This window comes from Chrysemys picta, chromosome 4, assembly GCF_011386835.1.
Source record: "Chrysemys picta bellii isolate R12L10 chromosome 4, ASM1138683v2, whole genome shotgun sequence".
Lineage (NCBI taxonomy): Eukaryota > Metazoa > Chordata > Testudines > Emydidae > Chrysemys > Chrysemys picta.
This window is the reverse complement of record NC_088794.1, coordinates 94,419,730-94,440,283: the sequence shown is the minus strand read 5'-3', so window position 1 is coordinate 94,440,283 and position 20,554 is coordinate 94,419,730. Positions and strand designations below refer to the sequence as shown.

Genomic DNA, 20,554 nt, shown 5'->3' with positions numbered 1-20,554 from the left:
GAGGGAGTGTCCACATGAGCCATAACAATCATGTTAAGTGTCTCGTGAACTGTCAGTCTGTTAATCAAGATAAAAAAAAGACTAGTGTAGACAGAAAGGACAGAAATTGTGCCCAGCTCTGCATAGTTTACTCTGAAGGTCTTTGCTGCACAATTAGCGTAGGCTTTTATCCGGGTCTCAGCCGAACCCCCCACTCCCATTTACACAGTAAACCCAGCAAATTTGGGGTTGGAGATGCTTTAAGATCATGCTAGCTTACTTGGCTGGGGGGGTGGAGCTCCACTTTATCTTGGGCTGGAACCTGCCCGCTTTGTAGTGAGGATGCCAGCTAAATCCCTCCAGTGCCTTCCCATGGTTCCCTCCCCCCCGCAGAACAGATGAGTTCTCCCGCAATTGACACAAGTGACTGGGAAAGAATCCTAGAGAATCTCCTCACAAAGAACCATAGGATATGCTCCCAGACACACCCGGGCAAGTGTAGAAACTTCTGAGGATGCAGTAACATGAGAAGGGCTCTGCTCTAAGAACGCTCTCACGAGGGGGAGGCTAATCCGGGTGCTCAGACTGGGGTGCCAATCACCTGGGCTAACAGGCTATGTCTTCACTGCGCAGAGTGACTGTCATTTTAGTGACCCACATGGGTGGCGTTTGGGAGATGCTACCACTTATTTCTTCCTAGTCAAGGAGCCTAGAAGAGCCAACGGGCATATTCAAGCCCCAGTAAGGGAGAGACTAGCTCAAACAGCGCCGTGGAGCTCAGAGAACATGCACAATTCTGTTTTGAATAACTGCAAAATCGACAGTGAGTGGTAACTCACACGGGCACAGCTTCCCCTGCCCCCTCCCGCCCTCTCAATCTGACCCTGGGCCACCCTTTGCTATGAGCTCTGGTCCAGCAGATAATTTGCATTACACGTTTCTTTTTTTAATCAGATGCAGGGTTATTTTCTGTCCTGTTCTGCGCTATGCGTGGGGTATGTAGCTTCACAAGGCTTCAGGGGCCTCAAAAAGTAGCCATGCCTGGAGTTTTTCCTTTCTCCTGAGCTGAGAGAGGCGTTTAGTCTCCATCAGGCTCATTCAGTCTTGGGTTTACTAACACTGGTCTATTTGAGCTTTGCTTTCCTTTGTCATGGTGCAGAATGGGAATCCAGTGTTTCTCCCAAGTCCTATAACCAGGGCTGTAGGATTTAGTTATAGGTAAGGATGTAATTAGAGCAAAAATGGAGAGTCAGAAGTCCTGGGTTCTGCCACAGACTCATTAAGTCACTTTGGGCAAGTCACTTTGTCCCTGTTTTTCAGTTTCCCCATCTGTAAAATGGGGGTGGTGATGATAATTAGTTTCCTCACTGGTGTGTAATGAGTGAGGCTTAGTCCATTATCATTGGTAAAGTGCTTTGAGATCCCACGCTGGAAGATGGCGGCGAAATGCAAGGTGGTATTATTGTTTCAGATTCCAAGGGGGTTCTCACTGTCTTGTTGGGTGGTGGTGTTTTTGCAGGACGTACCTGGAGGAGGAGCTGACTAAAGCCCGTGAGAAGCCAAAGCTGCGTAAGGACATGTACAAGAAGATGATTGAGGTGGATCCTCTTGCGCCCACAGCTGAGGAGAACACGCAGCATGCTGTGACCAAGCCACGTTACATGCAGTGGAGAGAGACCATCAGCTCCAGTGCCAACTTGGGCTTCAGGATAGAAGGGATTAAGGTGAGCAACTTCCACTGCTGTCCTTTCCCGTTGAATAGACTCACTTCTTTGCCTGATTTGATGCTTGATCAACTTGTCATCATCAGCCCGGTTTCCAAAAAGACAGTGTGACTTCCTAGCTGGAGCTGCATGGTCTGTTTGATTGTGACTAGAGCTTCTATGGCAATGATAAGAAAAGCGTTGTGAAGCAAGAAATATGTGAAACCCATCGAACACACTAACTGCTCTGAGAACAACAGCAGGAACATTGAGAGAAGAAACCAAATAGCTACATCATGGTAAAAAGAAGAACAGGAGGACTTGTGGCACCTTAGAGACTAACAAATTTATTAGAGCATAAGCTTTCGTGGACTACAGCCCACTTCTTCGGATGCATATAGAATGGAACATATATTGAGGAGATATATATACACACATACAGAGAGCATAAACAGGTGGGAGTTGTCTTACCACCTCTGAGAGGCCAATTAATTAAGAGAAAAAAAACTTTTGAAGTGATAATCAAGCTAGCCTAGTACAGACAGACAGTTAGATAACAAGTGTGAGAATACTAACAAGGGGAGACAGATTCAATGTCTGTAATGGCTCAGCCATTCCCAGTCCTTATTCAAACCGGAGTTGATTGTGTCTAGTTTGCATATCAATTCTAGCTCAGCAGTTTCTCGTTGGAGTCTGTTTTTGAAGTTTTTCTGTTGTAATATAGCCACCCGCAGGTCTGTCACTGAATGACCAGACAGGTTAAAGTGTTCTCCCACTGGTTTTTGAGTATTTTGATTCCTGATGTCAGATTTGTGTCCATTAATTCTTTTGCGTAGAGACTGTCCGGTTTGGCCAATGTACATGGCAGAGGGGCATTGCTGGCACATGATGGCATATATCACATTGGTAGATGTGCAGGTGAACGAGCCCCTGATGGTATGGCTGATGTGATTAGGTCCTATGATGATGTCACTGGAATAGATATGTGGACAGAGTTGACATCGGGGTTTGTTACAAGGATAGGTTCCTGGGTTAGTGGTTTTGTTCAGTGATGTGTGGTTGCTGGTGAGTATTTGCTTTAGGTTGGGGGGTTGTCTGTAAGCGAGGACAGGTCTGTCTCCCAAGATCTGTGAGAGTAAAGGATCATCTTTCAGGATAGGTTGTAGATCTCTGATGATGCGCTGGAGAGGTTTTAGTTGGGGGCTGAAGGTGACAGCTAGTGGTGTTCTGTTATTTTCTTTGTTGGGCCTGTCTTGTAGGAGGTGACTTCTGGGTACTCGTCTGGCTCTGTCAATCTGTTTTTTCACTTCAGCAGGTGGGTATTGTAGTTTTAAGAATGCTTGATAGAGATCTTGTAGGTGCTTGTCTCTATCCGAGGGATTGGAGCAAATGCGGTTATATCTTAGAGCTTGGCTGTAGACAATGGATCGTGTGGTGTGTCCTGGATGGAAGCTGGAGGCATGTAGGTAAGTGTAGCGGTCAGTAGGTTTCCGGTATAGGGTGGTATTTATGTGACCATCGCTTATTAGCACAGTAGTGTCCAGGAAATGGACCGCTTGTGTGGATTGATCTAGGCTGAGGTTGATGGTGGGATGGAAATTATTGAAATCATGGTGAAATTCCTCAAGGGCTTCTTTTCCATGTGTCCAGATGATGAAGATGTCATCAATGTAGCGCAAGTAGAGTAGGGGCGTTAGGGGACGAGAGCTAAGGAAGCGTTGTTCTAAGTCAGCCATAAAAATGTTGGCATATTGTGGGGCCATGCGGGTACCCATAGCAGTGCCGCTGACTTGAAGGTATATATTGTCCCCAAATGTGAAATAGTTGTGGGTGAGGACAAAATCACAAAGTTCAGCCACCAGGTTAGCTGTGACATTATCAGGGATACTGTTCCTGATAGCTTGTAGTCCATCTTTGTGTGGAATATTGGTGTAGAGGGCTTCTACGTCCATAGTGGCCAGGATGGTGTTTTCTGGAAGATCACCGATGGATTGTAGTTTCCTCAGGAAGTCAGTGGTGTCTCGAAGATAGCTGGGAGTGCTGGTAGCGTAGGGTCTGAGGAGAGAGTCTACATAACCAGACAAGCCTGATGTTAGGGTGCCAATGCCTGAGATGATGGGGCGTCCAGGATATCCAGGTTTATGGATCTTGGGTAGCAAATAGAATACCCCTGGTCGGGGTTCTAGGCATGTGTCTGTACGGATTTGTTCCTGTGCTTTGTCAGGGAGTTTTTTTAGCAGATGGTGTAGTTTCTTTAGGTAATCCTCAGTGGGATCAGAGGATAATGGCCTGTAGAATGTGGTGTTAGAGAGCTGTCTAGCAGCCTCTTGGTCATATTCCAATTTATTCATGATGACGACAGCACCTCCTTTGTCAGCCTTTTTGATTATGATGTCAGGGTTGTTTCTGAGGCTGTAGATGGCGTTGTGTTCTGCATGGCTGAGGTTATGTGGCAAGTGATGTTGCTTTTCCACAATTTCAGCCTTTGCACGTCGACGGAAGCACTCTATGTAGAAATCCAGTCTGTTGTTTCGACCGTCCGGAGGAGTCCACGCAGAATCCTTTTTTTTGTAGGCTTCCTCATGGATAGACTTTACAAAAACTAGACAAGCCATTTACAAGACAAACTTTGCCTCTCTACAAAGGAAAAAGGACACTAAACTATCTAAACTGCTACATGCCACAAGCAGCCACAACAGCAGTTCCCTTAACCCACCCAGCAATATTGTTAATCTTTCCAGCTATACTCTTAGCCCAGCAGAAGAGTCTGTCCTATCTCGGGGCCTCTCCTTTTGTCCCTCCAGACCCATGAATATGATACAGTTCTGCGGTGACCTAGAATCCTACTTTCGACGTCTCCGACTCAAAGAATATTTCCAACATACCTCTGAACAGCATACTAACCCACAGAATCCTCCCTACCAGCACTACAAAAAAAAGGATTCTGCGTGGACTCCTCCGGACGGTCGAAACAACAGACTGGATTTCTACATAGAGTGCTTCCGTCGACGTGCAAAGGCTGAAATTGTGGAAAAGCAACATCACTTGCCACATAACCTCAGCCATGCAGAACACAACGCCATCTACAGCCTCAGAAACAACCCTGACATCATAATCAAAAAGGCTGACAAAGGAGGTGCTGTCGTCATCATGAATAAATTGGAATATGACCAAGAGGCTGCTAGACAGCTCTCTAACACCACATTCTACAGGCCATTATCCTCTGATCCCACTGAGGATTACCTAAAGAAACTACACCATCTGCTAAAAAAACTCCCTGACAAAGCACAGGAACAAATCCGTACAGACACATGCCTAGAACCCCGACCAGGGGTATTCTATTTGCTACCCAAGATCCATAAACCTGGATATCCTGGACGCCCCATCATCTCAGGCATTGGCACCCTAACATCAGGCTTGTCTGGTTATGTAGACTCTCTCCTCAGACCCTACGCTACCAGCACTCCCAGCTATCTTCGAGACACCACTGACTTCCTGAGGAAACTACAATCCATCGGTGATCTTCCAGAAAACACCATCCTGGCCACTATGGACGTAGAAGCCCTCTACACCAATATTCCACACAAAGATGGACTACAAGCTATCAGGAACAGTATCCCTGATAATGTCACAGCTAACCTGGTGGCTGAACTTTGTGATTTTGTCCTCACCCACAACTATTTCACATTTGGGGACAATATATACCTTCAAGTCAGCGGCACTGCTATGGGTACCCGCATGGCCCCACAATATGCCAACATTTTTATGGCTGACTTAGAACAACGCTTCCTTAGCTCTCGTCCCCTAACGCCCCTACTCTACTTGCGCTACATTGATGACATCTTCATCATCTGGACACATGGAAAAGAAGCCCTTGAGGAATTTCACCATGATTTCAATAATTTCCATCCCACCATCAACCTCAGCCTAGATCAATCCACACAAGCGGTCCATTTCCTGGACACTACTGTGCTAATAAGCGATGGTCACATAAATACCACCCTATACCGGAAACCTACTGACCGCTACACTTACCTACATGCCTCCAGCTTCCATCCAGGACACACCACACGATCCATTGTCTACAGCCAAGCTCTAAGATATAACCGCATTTGCTCCAATCCCTCGGATAGAGACAAGCACCTACAAGATCTCTATCAAGCATTCTTAAAACTACAATACCCACCTGCTGAAGTGAAAAAACAGATTGACAGAGCCAGACGAGTACCCAGAAGTCACCTCCTACAAGACAGGCCCAACAAAGAAAATAACAGAACACCACTAGCTGTCACCTTCAGCCCCCAACTAAAACCTCTCCAGCGCATCATCAGAGATCTACAACCTATCCTGAAAGATGATCCTTTACTCTCACAGATCTTGGGAGACAGACCTGTCCTCGCTTACAGACAACCCCCCAACCTAAAGCAAATACTCACCAGCAACCACACATCACTGAACAAAACCACTAACCCAGGAACCTATCCTTGTAACAAACCCCGATGTCAACTCTGTCCACATATCTATTCCAGTGACATCATCATAGGACCTAATCACATCAGCCATACCATCAGGGGCTCGTTCACCTGCACATCTACCAATGTGATATATGCCATCATGTGCCAGCAATGCCCCTCTGCCATGTACATTGGCCAAACCGGACAGTCTCTACGCAAAAGAATTAATGGACACAAATCTGACATCAGGAATCAAAATACTCAAAAACCAGTGGGAGAACACTTTAACCTGTCTGGTCATTCAGTGACAGACCTGCGGGTGGCTATATTACAACAGAAAAACTTCAAAAACAGACTCCAACGAGAAACTGCTGAGCTAGAATTGATATGCAAACTAGACACAATCAACTCCGGTTTGAATAAGGACTGGGAATGGCTGAGCCATTACAGACATTGAATCTGTCTCCCCTTGTTAGTATTCTCACACTTGTTATCTAACTGTCTGTCTGTACTAGGCTAGCTTGATTATCACTTCAAAAGTTTTTTTTCTCTTAATTAATTGGCCTCTCAGAGGTGGTAAGACAACTCCCACCTGTTTATGCTCTCTGTATGTGTGTATATATATCTCCTCAATATATGTTCCATTCTATATGCATCCGAAGAAGTGGGCTGTAGTCCACGAAAGCTTATGCTCTAATAAATTTGTTAGTCTCTAAGGTGCCACAAGTCCTCCTGTTCTTCTTTTTGCGGATACAGACTAACACGGCTGCTACTCTGAAACCTACATCATGGTGTAGACAGAAAGAAAGTGAAACTGATATAAGGGGAAATTCTGAACTGGTGGAATAATACCCTCCTCCTGCTCACAGCCATGACCTTTACCCAGTAGCCATCCTGGGAGTGCACAGATTTATTCTGAGTGAATTGAAGTAAAACAGATTTATTCCAAACCTGTACATTTCTGAAGCAATGTGGAAACATCATGTAGCATTCCCAGTATCTAGGCAAATCGCTTTCAATTTGTGCAGATATCCAGTATGGGGGGGAAGGGGAATCACAATAGACCCAGAACCCCAAATGTTCAGACCTCAGCTATAACCCCCCTTCCAATCCTCCTCGGGCAAGAAGGGATCGGTCCTTACAGCTCATGATGTTACTTCAGTGTTGCAGAAAACTTCCAACGATCTCCACTTTTCAGGCCTGTTTGCCCTACCCATACCCTGAGGGGGTACGTCACGTGGGCAAATACCACCTCACAGTCTCATTGGTAACCACCTGCAAAATACCAGGCTCCATCTTGACCTTCAGATAGTGGAGATAACTGTCAGGATTGCTTGAGGGTTGACCTGTAGGTAGGCCTCTGCTGGCTTCTCCACCCAGCTGGTATGGATTTGGCTTTTCCTCCCAAGATTGGTCTGGTCTTGTCTGGCCTAGTTTGACTTCTTTCCTATGGACAGGTGTGGTCTGGGATGGTGTTTCCTCTGAGTGAGCCCTGGAAACTCAATCCAGCTCCTAGTGAAAGCACTAATGTTACTTTATTTTTAAAGTGATGAGGTAATATGTGATTGCATATAAGGGGTTAGTTACCAGAGTTGCTTGGTTTGACTTCAGGATTTTTACCAGAGCACATTTCAGCTCTCTGGCAGCCTGTTGACATGTACAGGGTCAGATAACAGAGCTGGGGTTTCTGGTCTAAAACATACTTCCACTTTTGAAGCCCAGGTGAATGAGATAAGTACAGGGTGTCCTGAAGTTTGGGGGAGACACAAGGCCCTGCACCCCTGGCTTCCTGCAATTCACCATGACTCTCAGCCAGCCAGTAAAACAGAAGGTTTATTTAGACGACAGGAACACAGTCCAAGACCGGTCTTGCAGGTACAGACAACAGGACCCCCTCAGTCAGGTCCATCTTGGGGAGCCTGGGAGGCCAGAGGACCGTCTGGGCTCCCCTCCATTTTCCCAGCCAGCTCCAAACTGAAAACTCTCCCGCCCCTCCTCTTGGCTTTGTCTCTTTCCCGCGCCAGGAGGTCACCTGATCTCTTTGTTCTCCAACACCTTCAGTTGGCACCTTTGCAGAGGAGGGGCCCAGGCCATCAGTTGCCAGGAGACAGAGTGTCAGCCATTCTCTGTGCAGACAGCATCACACTGGCCCCCTAGGGTTCTGCAACAATCACACACCCCGAGACACCCGAGAAATGCATAGGGGAAACTGAGGCACCCACACAGCACTCAGAGAAAACATTAAGAACATTCTCACTTTGTCATACAGGGGTAGCAGCAAAGTCTCTCTTAATTATCCCTTTTTCTCTGCTTCCCTAGGCTGCTTTTTCCCTTTCTCGTTGATGGTCTCTCCTAGCGTTATAGAATGAATGAGGTATCCAAGCTCACGCAATGCTGTGCTTCTCCACACTGCCCTCCACAGCCCTGACCTGCAGGGACTGAGCACCGTTTCTCAAAAACAAACTGGGTGATGGGTGCTTCTTGACGCAGGCTCCTGTCAAGCAAACTCTGCAGTCAGCTGCTAGTGGGAACTTTCAGGCCTTATGTCTACTCCTGGGCACTTCTGATGGGTTTTGGCTCTTCCTCACTAGCCCATTAGCCATCCAGAAATGTTGCCAGGCTAATCGTCTCAGTCTTTAGTTCTTCCCTGTGATGGAATCAGCACTCCATACGTGTCCTCTCTGCAGACATTCCAATGCATCCTAAACACTGCAGATGACTCACAGGGGCAGATTACCCTGGGCCCTGATGTGTGACTGGGAGAGGGAGCAAGGAGCCTTTCCCTTTCTTGCACAGGAAACGCTCAATGATAGTGTGTATTCTGGAGCAGGTTCTTCCAGATCCGGCTGGCTGAGCAGGTATGATGCACCACCCTAAGGGCCTCTGCACAATGTTGTCTGGAGTTTCTCCTGGTGTGGGGCAGTACCGTAATGGCACAATCTGGGCCACAATATAGCACCTAAAAGTAATGCCTGTGGAGCTCTGCAAATATTTAATGCATGATTTATCTTCACAACACCCCATGAGGCAGTTAGCTGGGTGATATCGTCCCTATTTTACAGATAGGGAAACTGAGGCAGAGGTTTGATGTGTTGTGCAGGCTACACAGCAAGTCAATATTTGGAACACAGGCCACCCAACTACCAGCAGCCTCAAGCCCTAACCTCTTGGCATTGTTGTCTGTTATATATGTGTTACAGAACTACAACTTTGTCATATGGAGCACAGTTACATCACATGGCATCCCAGTTCTGTTTTCAAATCGGGGAGAGGTCCTGGTATTGTATGTCCCCAGAGCTGTAAAACTCATAGGTTCCCATTTTGAAAGGTGAGCTTGTGTGTGGGAGAACTAGTGATGCCATCTAGTGGTTGTTGAGAGACAATCACCCAATAATTTGAAAACCAATGAGAGTGAAATCATAGAGGCCCTTTGATTAAGTGGCCCCCAAATGAGATTTGATTCACTACATATGTTCCTTCCTGTTGAACTGTGTACCTACTCTTGTGGTTAATCCATCCCGCAGCATCTTCTTTCCCTACATCGTGCCCATATCCCTGAAATAAGTCAAGATTTATTCAGCCCTTTATTAACTCTCACTGCAGTATTGGACTTGTCTCTAATGCAAGAGGCAGGAAAGATAAGTGGAGCCTTTTGGTTGTCTTAGAGCACAAGGCACTTGGTCTGTGTGCCTGCAAGCCTCAGAAGCAAGAATCTTCTCTCCAAGTGACAGTCCGAACAATGTGATCAATTGCAGGGCTGTTGGCTCCATTAGTGTAAACGTCAATGGAGTCTATCATACTGTGTCTCCTTGTAAAAGGATGGTCTTCTGGCTAAAGTATAGGGCTAGGAATCGGGAGCTCTGGGTTGTATTTCTCATTCTGTCACTGACTCACTTTGCAATATTGAAAGTCACTTAACCTCTCAGTTCCTGCAGTTATTACATGAGGATGACCATACTTCCCTTCTTCCCCAGGCGCTGTGAGATTTTAATTCATTAATATTTGTAAAGCGATTTAGATCCTTGCCTGGAAGGCATTATATAATAATAAAATAGTAATATATTGTTTTAGGGCTCGATTGTGGCATGTAGCCAAAACACTGTAGTGGAAGCAATGCAGAACTGCACCTCCCCCTGTGGGAGCGCAGAGAGGCCATGCAGGGAGTGTACAAGCAACACCATCCCATAGGGTGGCATGTGTGGTCAGCCATGGCATTGGCTCGGGAGGTGGAAGGTACAAAGAGTGGCACAGCAGCTGGGGAGGTGTGCAGTGTATGGAGGGCACTTGAATGGGGCCTCAAGGCTTTGTGTGCTGTAGATTCACACCCTGGCTTGTCGTGCAGTAACCCCCCATGTAGAGAAGCCCTTACACTTGCAGGTATGGTAGGGGACTGATGGAGTGATTGACAGAGGCATGCCTTCAGGGAAGACAGATGTGGTTTGAGCATGGCCATGCCAGCTGCTCTTTGGATTAAGGCACAAGCCAAATGATCTAGAATGGAAGGGATGGTATAGCTCAGAGCTGGATGTGTGTTTAATGGGAGCATAAAGGCAGCAAGCATGCTTGGTATTTCCCAACTAGCCACTGTAGGGTAACAAAATCATGAAGGCACTTCTGAAAGATAAGGGAGCAAGTGCCTTATGCAACCACAAATTAAAATAAAAAAGTGTGTTACCTGGCTAGAACATAGCAGCCATGCAAAGCTTTGTTAGAGTATTAAAATCATGTGGGATGCGTTTTCAGAACAAGTGTCCTCCCATTGGTATTTTGCTGGTGTCACGGGAGTACAGACACGCACAGCTAGCATGCCATTTAGACAGCAGATTGAAATTCCAAACTCCTCCGTACACATTGGTGTGCCACTGTACAGCACTTCAGATTGCTCCTCAATTCCACTGCCTACCTACTGCACTTCAGTTGCATAATATGCACATGCCTCACCAGCCTTACACCACCACATTCGAATCTGGCCCACAGTCTTGGAGTAAAAGTAGTTTATTCTTCTGTAAAATAGTCTGCGAAGTGGGAGGGTGTTATGACTAGTTTTGCCAGGCAGTCCGTTAACTTTCTTGTATGATAATCCTAGAAGTTTAACAGTACATGTCATATTCTGCTCTGGTGTAAATGGTGTTTCACTTGCTTAGACCAGAACTGAATTTTACCCAATTTTGGTGCAGTCACTTTATCTTGTAGGAGGAAGACAAATGTCTCTATGTGCTTGATTTACTCCTATAATGAAAATGCTGCAGTTCATTTTATTAATATGATGAGGAGGGATGTTGCTTTATAACATTGCATCCTTCTTATAAATGTAAGCTACCGGCTACTGTTACTGGTCTGTATCATGCATGGACACTCTAAAAATAAGTATTCATTTCATATGTAGACATGGTGACATCCAGAAGGTCACCCAGAGTGCATGTTGACAGTTGGGCCCAGATTCACACACCAATCTCATACACATACAACTTCAGACACATGCTGATAACTACAGACACATATTTCAGATTCATTGAGATTTTCATCATCTGATTCTTTTCCATTAACCTCTGGTTTCTCAGGCAGGGGCTCATTTTGCAGAATTTTCAGTGCTTTAGCAGCTGCATCATGCTTAGCAGCCTGTCTTGTTCTTCCTTTCCCATGAAACTGCTGTCCTCCAATAGAGAGCTCAACTTGATAAAGTAAGGGTCCAACAGGAAATGGGTAAAAGTACCGTGGAGGATAAGCACCACCTCTCATATTATAGTTGTAGGTAGATCTCATCCCTGTGTAAGGGTCAATAGGTTTGTACATAGGTTTCTTTCCCAGCTTCATGCAAAGAGCATTTAACTCCACTGTGGGGGTTACACTATCTGGATTCTTTCCTTCACTACGAGACGGGCGAGCTGTAGGTTTAGGAAATTTTGTCCCTTCCAAAGCTTTGGCAGCTGCCGCATGTTGAGCTTTTTTAATACTAGTTCCTTCAGCTTCCCAGTGCTGGTCCCCAAGAGTCAGCTGCACTATAAACACCTTAGAGTGAGCTGGACCTTGCTCGCTCAAAAGCTTATACTCAGGCTGAATCTTGTTGAAACGGGCTAACTCATTCACAAGACACATTGGGGTTTTCTCTTTGGGGTTTGCCATGTTAGAAGGAGCTGCAGCTGCACTGGTGGATGTAACAGATGCAGAAGGTAAAGCAGAGTTTTGAAGAGGTCTACCTGCATTTTCAGAGGGCAGAGAACTAGTGGTAGAAGGAATACTCAAAGGCTGCGAAAGAGATTGGTTCTTATTCAATATTTGGCTCCCTGAGAGAGCAGCAGATGGATTCTGAATTTGAACTTGAGACATGTTCACTTACAACCAAAGTGAATTACTGCAGGTAGACAGCTTTGAATGCAGATTAATTCAGTGTGATGGAGCCTAATGGTCTACCTTTAGGTGATCCAGGGACAGTGAAGTTTTGGTTTTAGTTCCAAGGCGGGTATTTATGTTGGAGAAAGCCTGGCTGCCTGGGCTGCGGCTCCCGGGCCGGCTGGTGCTGCGGGCGGGCAGGCGGGCGTCTCAGTCCATTGGCCGGGTCCCGAGGCGGGGAGGGGGTCTGGGAAGGGGGGGCGAATCGCAGTGGCGGAGGGAGATGGCGGACACAGGGCAAACACTAAAGAGAATGAACCAATGAACATATGTGTCTGCATCCCATTGCTCTGTGTAGTTGCATTACAAATACACAGACACTCTAAACTTTCTTCTAGATGCAATTAAATAAATGCTCCCAAACACATTTTCCCTTGCAAATTTACACACATACTTTGTACATTGGTATGCATGTTTGTACAAACACAGCCACGCTGTTGCAAATACCGAGTTTTTATGATCAGCAAATAACTGTCTTTTCTGTGACTTAGGACATGCTAATATGAAAAGATATTTTATTGTGGACTAAGAGTCCCACCCACAGCCCTGTGGTTTCCCCACTGAAAGAGAGATGGATTAACACAAACTGGGTTTGAGAGACCACAGAATGTCCCCTCCCACACACAGCCATGGGGGGATACCTGTCAGTCTAGAAGAGAATGCAACCAAAGAGCACCCTGTGGTTGACCCACTACACTTAGCAAGTTGCAGTCCCTTGCGAGGTGAGAGGGAAACCCTCCCACAGGCTAACAATATCCGAGAGGTCTTTTGAAAGTGCAGTCAACAGGAAACCAAGTGTTATTCAAAGGTATTCTGTCTTTCTCTCTCTTCCTCTTCAGCTCTTGCTTGATTTATCATCTCTTCCCACCCAGCCACCCACTTCTATTGATTGATGACAGATAGACTGAGCTGTTGATGATTCAGGAAGGTTTACTGATTGGCTGAATGATATATGATATAAACCCTTCTTTCTCTCTCTCCGTGTTTGTGTGCAGAGGGCTGATGGGACTTGTAACACAAACTTCAAAACAACTAAGACACGGGAGCAAGTTTTCCAGGTTTTTATGGAATTCATTGAGGGCAACGCAACTATTCTGGTGAGTCTTGCGTGGTACTAATCTCTGGTTCATTCAGACCACTTTGTGACATGTGACCAGAAACTTCCGAAGAAGAAAATCTAGAGGGTGGGAGTGGTGAAGGAGTGGGTTATGGATAGGGGTTGGCAGATCATCATCCATCGGTGATTGTGATTTGGTTGTGGCTGTGTGTTTTCACTGCAGACACCTTGAGTTAGCAAAAAGTGAGACAGGCTAACAAGTGGTTTGCCCTTTGCTTCAGAGTGCAGTGGCTACCTCGTGATGTGTCATGACTCTGGCATTGGTGTCTGAACACAAGGTGTGTTAACAAGAAAACATGTGAATCACAAGTTTAATCTAGTGAAGACAAGCAAGGAAATGAGAGCAGGAGGGAGATTGGTGGTGCGTTGTGTTGCCATGTGTGAAACTTTGCTTGAAAAGCAACTTCTGTACTCCCACGCCCTGGTCTTTGAATGGATAATGTTAACTCCTTCTCTGCTGGCCTGAGCTGTGGCCTCCATGGGTAGGATATAACATGTCTCATGACCTCAAAGGTTGCTGTCTCATTCCACTGTCACACACAGAGGCCACCTCAGTGGAACGTCCGCACTTCAAAGACAATGTACCAGGTAACACAGGGTAGCATTTGAGGAGCATTTTCCCCCCACCTTATCAAAAGTGCTGAGCAGTGGGAAAACAGTTTGACAGGCCCCAAATTTGCCCCACGTTCTCCCTCTCCTAACAAAATAGACTTCTCATTGTGGGGAGAGAGAGGGATTATCAGAATATATCCGTTCCTCTGTCTGAAATGAGGGATGCTGAAGCCTTAAGATCCTGGCTCTGCAGCCAGGTGACACACCACTGGTTCTAGAGCCAGGAAGCTGAGTTTGTTGGGATGTGTGAAGCCAGTGCACATAAGCCCTTGCCTCACGCGACTACTGTGTTCATTTGAGAACATGCAGGTTACTGAAATATAGTTTTTAGAACAGGTTTCGGACTACATGAGCATAAAGGGTGTGTCCTAGAATGAAGAGTATCTCCCCATTATAACGACCATTGTAAGTCAAGTACCACCCTTTCCTGCCTACAGACTGGCTCAGGCATTGCAAAGCTGTGAGCCTTTGTAGGGGCATGTATTAAGTGACAAGCTTGTGGCAAATCTATCCTTGGTGTAACACCATTGATGTCAGTGAAGTTGCACCAGAGATTGATTTTGCTCCCTCTTATTATTTGTTTTCTCTCCCCAAAGTGACCTTAAAATGTGCATGGGTTTTTTCCCCCCCGTTTCAGAAAAAATACCTCAAGCGTCTGCATGATATCCACCTTATCCTCGAGTCCTCAGACTTCTTTAAACGACATGAGGTGAGTTATGGGTGAGCGCATAGGGGTGGGGGGGCAGCGCTGCCTGTGTAGGGACTCCTTGCTGCCTCAGCTTGCCATTCAGATAAGCTTTTAGACTAGCCTGTTGGCAAGAGAGGGGCTCGAGGAGAGTACCGCAGAGCAGAGAATCAATACGTGTTAACATCACATGAGCCACCAAGTCTCCTTCCCAAGAGAATACTGTTCCAGTTGAGAGGTGACAAGTCCTCCAACCCCAGCTTCCCCCAGCAGGAGTTCACTGTAAGGAATGGTTTGCCTGTGCTAGCTTCTCACAGCTACTCTACTCCTGGTTGGTTCCCAAAGGCTAGGGGTGCTGGTGCCATGAGGTCTCTCATTTGGTCGGTGGCAGAACCTGAGTCTGATTTCAGACTAACAACTTCAGTGGAGTTCCTCCTGATTTACAGCAGTGTAAATAAGTTCCCCAGTTTCCCCTAGCAGGCACGGCTGTAGAGAAGGGAATGTCACAGGTAGTTACACAGCATTATTGGTGTATTTACTACACTTCAAGCTATGAGATTTGTGGATATGCAGGGTTGAACCAGATTTAGGAACTTCACTGCACGATGGCAGGTGCGAGGCTGTGACTGGCACAGTGGTCCTTAGCAGACTGTGTTTGTTTGAAGCTTTGAGGTCTGGCCCTTTATTTTACACTGTTGGTAGTAATTCTCCCTTAGCCGCTGGCAGGATTTTTGTTAATCAGTAATTGGTTTGGGCCATGATCTCTCGCCAGGCCTCTTGTCCCCTCCCAACTAACCTAGATACATTGTCAATGAGCTTAAGATTCACTTCTGTGCCCTCTCCGCTGGAGTCCTGTCCCTCGATGCCCCTCTATCAGTACAGTACAGTGCAGTCAGGTTACAATGAGCAGCTGGCACACTGCTTGTCATTGCATAGGCTTTGCAGCTTAGCAGCCATCACTTGTCTGTACAGGTATAGCTGATGGGGCCTTGCTCATGGCAGGGAAGTGGGAGGGTCAGGGTATCATCATATGGTGCATATCCTCACCAATCTCTACCTTGCAGGTCATTGGAAGTTCACTACTCTTTGTGCATGATGACAGCGGACATGCCAATGTATGGCTGATTGATTTTGGAAAGACCACACTTCTCCCTGATGGGCAGACCTTGGACCACAGGATCCCCTGGCAGGAAGGCAACCGGGAGGATGGGTACCTGCTGGGATTGGACAATTTGATTAGTATCTTAGACAGCATCACTGAAAGATGAGAAGAGACTCGCACAAACTCAGGGGCTGCTTTGTAAACTTCCACTCTACTGGGATCTCTCCATTAGAGGGAAACTCCTTTAACTCTCTCCAAACTCCTGGGGTTATTGCAGTGCAAATGGAGCTGCTTTCAGAGCCAGGCTGTTCATGATCAAAGTGACTGCATTGGCCCTCCATGAACCAGAGTGACTCAGGATTGGTCTTTAGTGAATCAGATTAACCTCGGATTGGTCCTCAGTGAATCAGGAACCAAACCAGCATGAATCCAGGAGGTTTGTACAGTAAATCAGAGTGACTCTGATTTCAGGTGAACCAAAGTGACTCTAGATTACCCTTTAGTGAACCAGAGTAAATGGCAGATTGCTTGAGGGTATGGGGAGGGTTGAGCAGAATTCTCCACTGGATGGCATTGCTTTGAAAACAACAGGAGTGTTTGCTCCCTAACCCCAAGTCTGTAGGCTGCCATTTATGTTATAGATTAGGCAAGGCCAGCCCCAGCTGTTGTATTACATTACAAGAGTGTGCAAGATGGGAACTTGCCCAGGAACAAGGCCCAGAAAACAGGGGGAGAAGGGTGATTATAGTTCATGGCAGTAGTTGGTTTAGTGTCTGCAAGGGACAGCTGCTGTTGACATTTTCTCTGACTCCTTGCCCTGGCCTATTCTCTTTTCTATCTAAGAACATTCTTAACTATTTTCAGGTAGTTCCTAATGAAGTCACAGATAGCCCGTTAAGTAAATAGCACCATGTTGTCTCTAACACCATGTGACTTTCAAAGTGTGCATGGTATACAAGCGGCTGGTGAAGTGGTAATGCTGGTTCTTGCAGCTGGACAGCATTTGTGAAGGTCAGTGGCATCTCTCTTTAGCATGTGGATTGGGGGACAAAGTTTATTTTTCAAGGGCTTAGTTATTTTAGAGAAAAAAACAAATCCATCTAAATACTAGCAAGCCAGTTATCAACATGCCATTTTACACTAAGGCTTAGACGTTCCATCTTTTTGCTTGTGAGTCAGATTTCCTAGTGGTGCCATGTTCTTTCTTTTGCCACACCAAAAGTGTCAGGGCATAGGCTGAGTGGATCAGAAAGGAATTGTATCCCTATAGACAGCATTACACTGTTGGCTATATTTATTATGGGCATTCTTCCTTGGAAGCATGAGGTATTCACCACTTTTGAAAGCAAGGTATTACATTAGCTAGACTAGAGGTCTGATTGCTGTGCTATATCCCCTGATTGAGGCCCCTAGGTGCTACCACAATATAAATTAACATTTCCGTGCTCATCCCATATCCAGATATCTGACAATGCAGTTTCCAAGTTGGAGCCATCAACCATGTAACAAGACCATACAGTTTTTAAAATCACTTGCTTTTAGAAGTTAAAAGGTGTTTAAGCAACATCAGTTGATCAGAAATCACTCTCTTTTGCCAATACAATCGTGGTCAAAAGAAACTTCAGAAACTTTGGAATAACTGAAAGTAGTTCCTTGCTTCTGTTGGGAATCACTACACCAATGACCACTGCAAAATGAGGTAAATGAGACTGTACAATTCTTGTTTGGAACGAAATGAACATGTAATGGTTATATTAAGGGTTGAGGAGCCTAGGATAACTTCTAAAGGAAGCCACTTTGGTTCATGTACTCTAGTTGGAGCCCAGTCAATCCTAATAACCTCAGTTATTTTTCATCCACATTAAAGAAAGCATTGATGTTCATAGTGCTGACCATGCCAATAATGACCTAGAAGGTCAGTTATACAAGGTACTACTACAAGGTACTACTGCAAGGTACTACTGGGGAAGCAATTGAAATAGAGCAGTGTGAATATTTTACACCAAAACTGAAATTGCTCAAAATCTGAAATTTGTTTTTATATTTCATTGAAAATTCAAAACTTTCCCTATGTTTGTGAATCTTTTGGGGTTTATATTCAGTGAAAATGGTCCTGTTTTTGAGCTGAAAAAGATACAAGTTTGCTTGAAATAGGACATGACTTACAGAAAATGTAGGTCCCTTTTCAAGTGAATGCAGTTTTTGGTAGAAAGCATGCATGGTTTTATTCCAAATGCCCCTACGTTGTGAAATATTCTAAAACAGCACAACGACCTGCAGTGAAATTTGCCAAAAATATGGTGAAAATTTTTTCCTACTTTCCCAGAGCCCTAATAAAAACAACTCTGCTTGCAGTGATTCAAGAGAATGGGTAATAGACTAGGAAACACAAATTGTTCTTTACAGCTTGAATCTGAGTTCTTACGGGGATAATTAGATGAGAAAACCCCTGGCCTTCAGTATGTGATTGTTACTTCAGGCAGTCCTGTCAGGGGCAAAAAATAATAAAATCACAGAAGTTAGAGATGGTCATGCAGCAATTCTCCCTGTAAGTGCAAAATTATTACTTAAGGTTCATTTAACAACTCTTTGTCCTGTCTAGTTTTAATTGGCAGTCAGGGTTAAATTTCTTTCTTTTGTGACTACATGTGGAAGCATTCTGCACCCATGCAACCTCATGCTCTAGGGAAAAATTGGTGATGAATTTCCTTTGAGCAGAATTTAGAAACCAAGATCTATCTAGGACTCATTTCAAGTCCGTTTAGTGCTACAGTTCCAAATGGAAGTTGGAGGCAATATGGAAGCAATGGCTCCAAAACCAGCAGTGCTCTCATTTGAAAAGGTGTCTTGAAGTAGACAATCTCAGGGGAAAATGCTCTGTCATGGAAAGAGATCCATTCCTGTGTACTTGTTGGAGAGGACAGCGGAAAGAGAAGCTTTATTACAAGAGACATCGAGCTGTGAAACTTGGTCCATTTCAAAATGACAGTTGTAGCAAAGTTGTTTTGAAGTGGCTTTTTGGCCTATACCAGAACTAGTTTGGAGGAAGCTACAGTCCATCTCCTACTTACTGGTAGTCAGCTGTGGAGTCAGTTATATGAAAGAAGAAAGGGGAGGGAATTTTGTACAGCAGTTAAAACATGGAACTGGGAGCCAGGACTCCTAGACTATTTCCTATCTCTGCCACTGACTTGCTCTGTGCTCATGGGCAAATTTCCTATGCCTCAGTTTTCCCATCTGTAAAATGGGAACAATAATACTTACCTACCTCACAGGGATGTTGTGAGGCTTCATTAAATATTGTTCATAGGGTGCTTTGAGATCCTTGGAGGAAAGATGCAGTATAGAGAAATGCAAAGAAATAGTTCAATTGAATTAAAAATAACTGATTTTTGTCCATCCCTGAAGGATGCAAGTTCAGATGAAACTCAGCCCAAGAAGTACAAATTGAAATCTCTCTTTTATAAAGTTATACAGAGGGAAGTAGTCCCTTTGGGTCTGATCCAATTCCTGTTGAAGTAAATGGAAAGACTTCACTGGGAGTTGGACCAAACCCGTAAACAATTCAGAGGGCCCTTGCTTATTTTTTGTATTATTATTATTACTGTTTGTTATTATCAAGATACTGAGAGCTAATGGCCTGTATCCTCTACAGTGCATCCTGTTCTGAACACTACAATGCAATTATGACCAAGGTCATTTTTGACATTCTGACTGTATCGTTTGAGTACTTGTTATTCCAAGGTGTGTATGTTACCAAATAAATGAGTTTGGGGGGAAAAAAAGCCATCCAACATGGTTTGATACTTAAAGTGTGATTTCTTTTTCTCTCCTCCACAGAGAAACCCTGCAGGAGATTATTTCTCCAAGTGTTTCTGTTGGACTTCTTTGAAGTTCCTGTAAGGAAATGTTTGGTAGTTGTGCCGATGGATGGGTAAATGTTTTATATTGGCTTTGCAGGGCAACAGCACACCACAGCTTGCATTTTGTTGTCATTGTTGCTCTTTAAATATTCTAAGAGCTGTGTTTGATGTGGGAGTTCATCCCAATACTGAAGACCTATTTGATATAATAGGACTTGAGCCCTGAAGGTTAGAAGAGAAACCAGAACAAATACTTCCTTAACTGGTCACATCATGTGCTGTCATTTTGAATTTACTTCTACTCAAACTGAGCTCAGTCTAGAAAATGTTCCATCTCTTGCAATGGAAGGTTTCTTGGGAGGAACTGGGAAGTGTGTGACAAAGGACTCCTACTGTCTCCCAAGGGAAGGTCTTGTCTGCCAATGATTTCCCCCAATGAATGATTTCTATCAACTTCTGGAAGGAGCATTGAGTCACCGGTGTCTGCTCCAATAATCCTGCTGCCTTTGGAAGGGGTAGGGTGGAAATATGGAAATGGCATCCTCCGAGAATCCTGCTGTTTTGGAATGAGCATAAGGGGTGGGAGTGGACTCAATCGCCAGCTCTCTCCCTGAGTTTGCTGCTGTTTCTGTAGACCCTGGTGGCACAT

At 45.1% G+C, this 20,554-nt stretch overlaps 2 protein-coding genes across 3 annotated transcripts in view; one reads left to right on the top strand and one right to left on the bottom strand.

The window, feature by feature from the left end:
- The window catches only part of ITPKA (inositol-trisphosphate 3-kinase A), a 65,077-nt gene extending 45,229 nt beyond the window's left edge, over positions 1-19,848 (top strand). Inside the window, exons 4-7 of one of the 2 annotated variants that reach the window (XM_005284699.5) lie at positions 1,499-1,703; positions 13,522-13,623; positions 14,893-14,964; positions 16,005-19,848. In XM_005284699.5, coding sequence (XP_005284756.1) covers positions 1,499-1,703; positions 13,522-13,623; positions 14,893-14,964; positions 16,005-16,208 — 583 coding nt within the window. In that variant the 3' untranslated portion in view covers positions 16,209-19,848. Of the gene's footprint in view, positions 1-1,498; positions 1,704-13,521; positions 13,624-14,851; positions 14,871-14,892; positions 14,965-16,004 lie in introns of those variants that run through there. The other variant, XM_065593134.1, reaches the window with a different exon arrangement.
- Positions 1,505-12,791, bottom strand: LOC135983133 (double-stranded RNA-binding protein Staufen homolog 2-like). Its single transcript, XM_065593135.1, has 2 exons — positions 6,918-12,791; positions 1,505-1,971 (listed from the first exon to the last, which is right to left on the bottom strand). Exon 1 carries the CDS (start codon positions 12,461-12,463, stop codon positions 11,591-11,593), a length of 873 nt encoding a protein of 290 aa, XP_065449207.1. The 5' UTR covers positions 12,464-12,791; the 3' UTR covers positions 1,505-1,971; positions 6,918-11,590.
- Positions 19,849-20,554: the final 706 nt, after the last annotated feature.

Coding starts and splice junctions, on each gene's coding strand:
- LOC135983133 (XM_065593135.1), bottom strand. CDS start 12,463: ATGTCTCAAGTTCAAATTCAGAATCCATCTGCTGCTCTCTCAGGGAGC.